The sequence below is a fragment of the Chinchilla lanigera genome, unplaced genomic scaffold, assembly GCF_000276665.1.
Source record: "Chinchilla lanigera isolate Chin_1 unplaced genomic scaffold, ChiLan1.0 scaffold00022, whole genome shotgun sequence".
In the NCBI taxonomy this organism is placed as follows: domain Eukaryota; kingdom Metazoa; phylum Chordata; class Mammalia; order Rodentia; family Chinchillidae; genus Chinchilla; species Chinchilla lanigera.
In genome coordinates, this window is record NW_004955423.1 from 25,380,030 (window position 1) to 25,388,331 (window position 8,302).

At 56.7% G+C, this 8,302-nt stretch overlaps 1 protein-coding gene across 1 annotated transcript in view; it reads right to left on the reverse strand.

Moving 5' to 3' along the window:
- Dnajc6 (DnaJ (Hsp40) homolog, subfamily C, member 6) overlaps positions 1-2,635 on the reverse strand; it is a 113,206-nt gene extending 110,571 nt beyond the window's left edge. The window contains exon 1 of the mRNA XM_005385302.2: positions 2,311-2,635. Within this exon, the coding sequence (XP_005385359.1) occupies positions 2,311-2,416 (106 nt within the window). The 5' untranslated portion in view covers positions 2,417-2,635. The remainder of the gene's footprint in view (positions 1-2,310) is intronic.
- Positions 2,636-8,302: the final 5,667 nt, after the last annotated feature.

Here is an 8,302-nt window from a genome sequence, read left to right on the forward strand (position 1 = left end):
CCCGGGCTTCCAGCGCGCAGCGGACCGGTCCGGGTCAGGCGCTGCGCTCGGGCTGCCCGCCCCGCCCTGTAACCCGACCCCGGCGCGGGAGCCTCGGGCTGCGGGTCCCTGGGGGCCCTGCGGGGACAGGCAGGAGGAAGCCAGACCCGGGGGCGGGGTCCCCCAAAACTCCCGGTCGTCGCCCGAGCGCGCTGGGTGTCTTCACGCAGCTGCGCTCCTCCCTTCACCCCGCTTCCTCTCTCGCCCCGCACAGGGCTGTCCCTGCCGGCCCGTTCCACCTGCTAGGGCCTCTCAGGACCGGAGAGACCGAGCCCCCGGCCCGCTACCTGGGCCGATCCCGAGAGGCCACGGGTAGACGCAGACCGAGGACGCACACAGCGTGGTACTGGGTGACGGAGCGCCTGGTTTAGATAGTGGCCAGGCGAAGGCGCGCTTCACCTAGGGCAGATGGGCCAGGGCCCCCGAAGGTCTCTTCCTTCATTCAGAGATTGTGATTGACACCGGTGCCCTCATGGATGGCTGGTGTCTGTGCCCATTATACAGCCTGGCAAACTGATACCCACGAGATTAACTGACCTAACTAAATCTAACCTGGGAGAAAAGAAACACTAGCTGTAGCTCTCATCCCCAGAAACTGGCCTGGAGAATCTGCAAGCCTGGCAGTCAAGATAGGAGGGTTGGAGAGCTCTCCCTCCCCGCCCCTCGCCCCAGCTCCTGACCCAGAGGTTAGGGCGGGACTCAGCCACTCTGCTGTCAATTTCCACGTCTGCAGGACGGGGCTGTCTGAGATCAAAGCGGAGCAGGTGCGCGTTTGGCAGATGAGGCGCTATAAACGCGGGGCGCAGTTACCCACTGCTGCGTCAGGGAGAGGACCCGGCGCCGTGTCCCCCGCTCTTTAGGGCGCCGGCCCACTGAGCCTGCGGTGACAGCTTCCGCGGCCCCCGGGTCCCCAGGCGACCGCTAGCTGCTGCCCTGTGAGAACTACCCGAGGCCGAGGCGCGTCTGACCCCGGTGCTCGGCCGCGCGGCAGACAGTTCTCCCCTCTGCTCCCCTTGGGCGGCTGAGGCCCACGAGGCGCGTGTGCGGCTCCGCTCCGGCTGCGAAGGCCCCGCGTAAAGCCTGTCCCGCCCCGTGCTGGGGGAGGGGTGCAGCTGGAGCCCCGCAATCGTGAGCCCACAGCCCTCCCGCAGGTTATCTCGGTGCTCCTGACATGGCAGGAGCCGTGGACGCACCCCCTTCAGCACAGTCGCTGGCCGCAGACACATCGCGCCAGAGACAGGGGCACCCTGACTCCAGCCAGGGTGTGCCCAGCGGGAGCGCTTTGGGGCGCGAGGAGGGGAGAGGCGCACACAGGCTTTCGGAAGCGTCCTCGTGCGGGGAAGCGACGCGGTGCTGCCCTCTGCCTCCCAGGTCTGCCTGGGGGCGGTGACTCCACTCAGGCCAGGGCTGCGTCCCTTCGCGGGCTGAGGGTAACGAGGGCGCGGGGTGGGGCTGCAGGGGTTGAGACCTCGGAGTCCACAGGTCGGAGCGCTGCCCCCAGGGCTGGACAGCGCATCGCGTCAGTGAGGCCCCTGTGACCCGGCCACGCGCAGCCTGGAGCCCAGGTCCCTAGTTAGTGGGAATAATAACCGGCTCTGGGGTTCTGGGGAGAAGCAGAGATGCGGGGGGACGCCGGGGGAGGAGCTGCTGACCCGCTGGGCCCCCACTAATTACCAAGCTGCCCCAGGCCGGGTGTGGGAACCCACACTGGAGGCAGCGAAGAAGGAAGTAGAGCCGGGCATCTGTTTTTATTTCGAAAGAAATAATTGTGGGGTTTTAGAAAGCATAGTCATTTTCAGGACTGCCTGTCCTTTACTCATTATTTACTATGAAAAGCTTCAAGCATGCAAGAATGAGAGTCACACAGTGAGTCCGAAGCCCGTGTCCACTCTGGGGATACTCGGAGCGCGCCTCTCCACCCATCTTTACTTGATCTGTTTTTAAAAAGAAGTTTAAAGGTGAAAGGATCATCAAATAAGAAAGCCTGTCTTGTGCCCTGCTACACTGTGTGTATATGTGCATGTTTGTTTGTTTTGTTTAGTTTTTGTTTCCTGAGACAGGGTCTCACTCTGTAGCCCAGACTGGCCTTGAATCCAAGGCAATCCTCCTGGCTCAGCCTCCTGAGTCCTGCTGGGGTTACAAGTCTGCACCTGACGCCTGGCTCCTGCCGCAGCGTGCCACAGAGCCCCTGACTCTCCGGCCACTCCACGCAGGACTGGGAGTTCTCAGAAGTCTGGGCCACCGCACTTCCAGCCCAGGGCCAACGCTTACCGGGGACAGGGACGGGCGGACGCAGCCTTGCTTTCCACACGAGGTGCCGAGGAGTCGCTGCCACCACTGGGCCCAGTGCCGTCTTGGTCCTGGCCCGAGGAGGCATGAGCAGCTCGCTGGCCCCGAAGTCACCCACTCCGTGCGGCCCTCGGCCCCCTCAATGCCACCCTGAGTCACGGGGCGGTGAGTCACACTGGCAGACAAGGCCGTCCTGAGCGCAGAGGCGGGGACTTGGGTCAGGGACAACAAAGAGGCGGTGGCCGCCCGGGGAAGAAGGCTTCGCATTGTCCTGGCCAAACAAAACTGAAAGGGTGAAAGCCCCAGCCAGGGGCGGGGTGGAGCGCAGGCTGCAGCTGACTCTGAATAGAGCTGGGGGGGGGGGTCTATTCCCCAGGCTTCTGCAACACTGTACTTCTCCATCAGTGAAGAGGAAAACCAAGGGCCCCCCATGCGCCCCTGCAACCAACCAGCCACTGGTCCTCCGGCCGGACTGCGACGGGAAGGAAACAAGCCCCGAGCAGCCAGGACCTGCACTAGCTGTGCTCCTCAGACTCTCTGCTTCTGGTTTTCTCGTGTGTAAACTACAGATTATTGCAAGAATAAAAATAAAAGGCCGGGCGTGGTGGCGCACGCCTGTCACCCCGGCACTCGAGAGGCTGAGACAGGAGGATCGCCATGAGTTTCAGGCCAGCCTGGGCTCCATAAGCGAGTTCAGGGCCACTTGGACTGCATAGTGAGACCCTGTCTCTAAATAAATGATTTTTAAAAGAGTAAAGTAAATAAGTAGCACGCACCGCTGACAGCGCGGCAGCGCACAGGAAGCAGCTCGGACTGTGAACCCTCGCTAGGCTCCAGAACGGCTCACTTGCTGGGCAGGAAGCCAAAAGGCAGCAGAGCCAGGACCCTCCGTGTCACTGAGAGCTCCCAGCAGCGCAGAGAGGGACTTGAGGGCATCCGCACCCTCCTTTCGTCTGGACGATTTGGGCCCAGGCGGGATCTGGCAATGCGTGTAGGTCACCGGGCCAGTCCCACAGTCAGAGGCTCACAGTCTTCAGGGTGCGGCCGTCACTGCAGGGCTGGGAGCCTCCCTTGGGTGTCCGATTGGAGCCGAGGCCCTGGTGCTAAGGATGGGTGTTTGTAACCAACGCATGTTTTACTGTAATAAAAAGTGTTTTGTGAGATAGGATCTCACTTGCAAGGCTGGCCTTGAGCTCGAAGGAATCCTCCTGCCTCAGCCTCCCCAAGTGCTAGGATTGCAGGCCTGTGCCACCATGCCTGGCCCTATAATGAATATTTTTATTTAGGCAGTCACTGGAAGTTTCAGTCACCCCTCGATGAACAACTACTCACAGCATTTTCTCCCTCTCACTCCGCACACACTTGTCCCACCCTCCCGGCAACGTCCTGCAGCAGCTCTGGCGTCCTCTCTCCTGAGGGTCTTTAGCTGCACTGTCCCGGCTGCCTCAGCGTCCTGAATCCATTCAAAACGTTTCCCTCTCCTGCTCATTCTGACTTTGGGGAGGAGCCGGAAGTCTCACGGTGCCGGATCCTGTGAATAAGGTGGATGAGGACACAGCATCGTGTTTTTAGGAGCTGCCTTTCTGCTGGCTGTGTTTTTGATCACGCCTCATAAAGACCCTCAGGAGAGAGCACTCCAGAGCTGCCGCAGACAGTGGCCAGGATGCTGGGACGAGTGTGTTGGTAGTTGGGGAGGATCTGAGAGGGATTTGTGGCGGTGCGTCTGCTACTGTAATAAACCTTCTAAATTTGACCTTTTACCACGTGCATTTTGAGTAACATGTGCACAGTCAGGCAGCACAGCCAGGTGCTGTAACCAGGGTGGCCTTGAACTTATAGTGACCCTCCTGCCTCAGCCTCCTGTGCACCACCACACCTACTTTAAGGACTGGACCCATAAAAGAATAGGGAATGCTATGTCGCACACAAGTGTCCCTGTCGGGAAAGACAAAGGCTGCAAACGTGTTCTAGCCCCAAGGAGGGACTAGAGAGATCCAGGAACTAAAAGCAGCGCCTGAGCCTAGCCTGGACCTCGGTTGGAATCTTTGCTCCAAAGGACGTTGCTGGGTGGATTTTGCAAAAGAAAAAAAAAGAAAATTAAATATGGAAGGTAGAATATAAGTATTTTTTCATGAAAATTAGTTGAAGTTGATAACTACACTGCAGCTACGTCAGGAAGTATTCCTGTTTCCAGAAAATACACACAGAGCTACGACCAAGCACAGGACCGTGTGTATTTGACTTGCCTTCCGGGGGTGGAGGAGAGAAGGGCTGTGTATGCGCAGAAATAGAGGGAGGAGTCACCCTTCCGATATTACAACCTGTGCTAAAGCTACAGGTTATCGAGACAGCCTGGTGTCCAGACGGACAGACATGCGCTCCAGAGCAATAGAATGAAGAACCCAGAAACACACCCACGGGAAGGTGCTGGCTGGTTTTGCCGACAAGAGCTATTCAGTGGAGGAAAGATAGATTTTTCAGCTGATGCTGACACACTCCAAAGAAGGGGAGGGAGAGAGAGAAGGAGGAGTGGGGAGAGTGCTCAACCTAAACCTCACAGCTTTTATAAAAATTAAGCGAAGCCAGGTGCAATGGTGCATACCTATAATCCCAGTACTCAGGAGGCTGAGGCAGAAGGATCACAAGTTTAAGGCCAGCCTGAGTGACTTAGTGAGGCTCTGTCTCAAAATTTTAAAAATCAATCAACCCATCTAGGAGGGTGGCCGGGCGTGGTGGCTTACGCCTGTAATCCCAGCACACAGAAGCAAAACTTCCGCAGAGCTATCCATGCTGAAGTCAGCAGGCAGGACACCAAGGCCGGATGCCTGCTGGGCTGGCCTTGCCCAGTCCCCGCCGCTGGTTCACATGGCTCAGCCCTGGCGCTCTGCGTTCTCTGGGCCAGCCTTGCTCAGCCCCTGCCCACACTGAGCAACCTCCCAGCCCTTTTTTATATTTAATTTTGAGACAGGTTTTCACTAACTCACTAAGCTACCCACGCTGGGCTAGAACTTGTGGTCCTTCCGCCTCAGCCACCCACAGCGCTGGGATTTAAGGTGTTGCCACTATGCCCAGCTTCCAACATGAACTTTGAAGCAGACAAACCAGAGCAATGGACAAACAAGAGGTGATACATTCCTACTATGGAATACTACTGTGCAATGAAAAGTAAGTGGCTACTGACACATGCAGCAATCTCCAAGAATCTGTGAGACTGTCAGCCCCTGAACATTGCACATTGCATGATTCTGTTCATGTAACAGTCCCAAAAGAATAAAATTACAGCCACATAAGACACCATGGCTGCCAGGGGAGGGAAAGTAGGTACAGCTTTATTATTTTTTTTTTTAATTTATGTTAGACAGAGTCTCGCTATGCAGTTCAGACTGGTCTTGAACTCATGGTGATCCTCCTGCCTCAGCCTCCTGAGTGCTGGAATAACAGTCGTGCACCACCACACCCTGCAAGTGTGGCTTCAGAAGGGCAAAGGGACAGATCCTGTGGTGGTGATGCTGTTCTGTACCGTTAGGGTGTCCCTCTCCTGCTCCTCACTAAGGAGGTGAGGTCTTTTTTCCGCCAGCCTCCACTCTTCACAGCATCCACACAGAAGAAACAGGCCTTAGAGAAAAGGATCTAGTTAACCAAGTCGCTCTGGAATAGAAGTCACAGGCCACCAACTAATGCCCAAACAGGGGCTTCCCTCTCTCCAGGCCAGCTTTCCCTTCTGGACACAATACGCAGCACCCATAATTAAAGGAGGCTCACGGTTAGGGGGGTTCAGTCCAGGGTCAGCCGCTCCGAGGCAGGGGGGTCGTGGTGGAAGGGTGTGGGGAGCAAAGCTGCTCAGTTCATGGCGGCTAGGAAGCAGAGCGGCGTGGGACCGAACACAGACCCCGCAGCCACCCCTCCGTGACACACCTAGACACTGCGGCAGTGCACGCCTCCATCCCCAGAGCCTCCGTCAGGGTGACGCACGCAGGAGGGAAGTCCAGCCCCTCTGACCCTCCAGCCCCAGCTCTCTCTCCTACACACGCTCCCATGATTGAAAAATGAAAATAAGAAAGAAAACCAACGCTCCATGGTCATGCAGGAGAGAAGAACCACTCTGCGGGCGGAAGCCGATGCAGCCCCTTCCCCTCTGCCCTTCGAGGGACAGATTTCACGAGGCTGGCGCAGGGTGCACCCCGAGTGCCAGCGCTCCGGCTCCAGGGAGGGCGAGAGAAGCCGAGGGTCCAGGGGGAAAATCGCTTCAGTACCCTCAGTCAGAAGCCTCCAGCAGGCTTTTCTGCTAGAGGTTTCAGAAGAGAGGAGAAGAGAAACACAAGCACGCAGTCAGACGTCTCAGTGAGCGTGGAAATCTCAGCACCTGGGGATATATTATTTCTTTACTTGGAAATTCCACAAATGTCACGCTTTGAATTTTCGTGTTGAGGGGAGTGTTAAGACTGTCTTGTTTTGGATGATGATGATGATGATGATGTGTGTGTGTGTGTGTGTGTGTGTGTGTGTCCCCGTATATCCATATTTTATAGACCTACCAAACGCTCCATGCAGCTAGTGCTCCACACCTTCCATCAACGCTGCCACAGCAGGTGGGACGGGGCCGCGTCCCCGGAATGGACAGCACAGAGAGCCGCCCGCAGCAGAGGGGATGCGCTTTGTCCTGCACTGACGGCCCTGCTGAGCTCAGCAGACAGATATAAAAGCAATCTCCTGCTTCTTTCGCAGTAGCCAGATCCCTCTCCAGGCCCTCACTGAGCACAGGACTGCAACGTCCGGAGCTGCAGTTGCCGTTTTACTTCGTCCTGGTCCTTCCCACAGCTCTGCATGACTTGGGGTGTCACCTAGAATATTCTGCATTCCCCACCGTAGGCAGGCAAAGACAGCTGGATGATTTTTCCTTAGCCTAATAAATTTAAAAACAGACAGATGTTTAAGTTCTCCTAACACCGTAATTCTCATTATTTGTTAAACTGTTTTACGATTACGGAAACACGAGAACTGGAAATGTGTGTGCTCATTTGAGAGAGAACTGCAGGGTTTACTCCCAGAAGCAAAAGCAGCCCGGAAGGTGGCATTCTCCCCTAACTCCGCTGGGAACTCTTGCACAACTTAGTGAGTATCTGCACCTCCGAAACAAGCGAGCCAGCGCACACCCTGGTGACGCCGAGGGGCGGCTCCCAGCGCTCTTTCTGTGGGTTCCCGTTAGCAGCACGCCTGCTGCTTTGAAGATACATGTGCTGTCTGCGCAGACGCCAGCGTGACAGTGGCGGGTCCTTGCTCCCCGGGTCCGTGCGCTGGTGCGATTTCTGCACGCTTGATGGCTTGCTGGGCAACATTTTTTTTTGAATGCTGAAAAGAACTAATCTGCCATGGATGCAGATGGCACCGGCTCAGGCCGGGCAGAAGGGACAGAGATAGAGGCAAGGACATGGGCGTGAGACCCGGTCCTGCTCGGGACACTCTCTGCTCCCAGTCTCTCGCTGGTCTCACACACAATGCCAGGCGTGTGCCACACGGCTCCAGTGAGAAGAGGTCTCCTGATGTCTTCAGCGGAGCTGCCACTCTACCTGTCACATGGGTACGGCCACTGAGCCAGGTGCTCTAGGCTGGGCTCCCGCCGTGACATGGGCCAGCCCAGCTCCAAGCACGGCCACAAAGGCTGCACCAACTGTCGCCCAAGAGCTGCTCAGCCGGAGCTTCCCGACGCCAGCCCTTCTGCTCACTGTCCCAGCAGTCAGAGCTGTTAAAGCCAATACTTCTGGCCAGGTGTGGGGGGGCATACCTGTAACCCCAGCACTCAAGAGGCTGAGGCAGGAGGATTGTTGCAAGTTCAAGACCAGCCCGTGTCAGGATATGAAATCAATATATAAAAATCACTTGTATTTCTATACACTAGGAATGAAAATCTAAAACTGGGACTGGGGAAACAATTCCACTTACACTAGCATCAGAACAAAAACTGCGCCGGGGCACA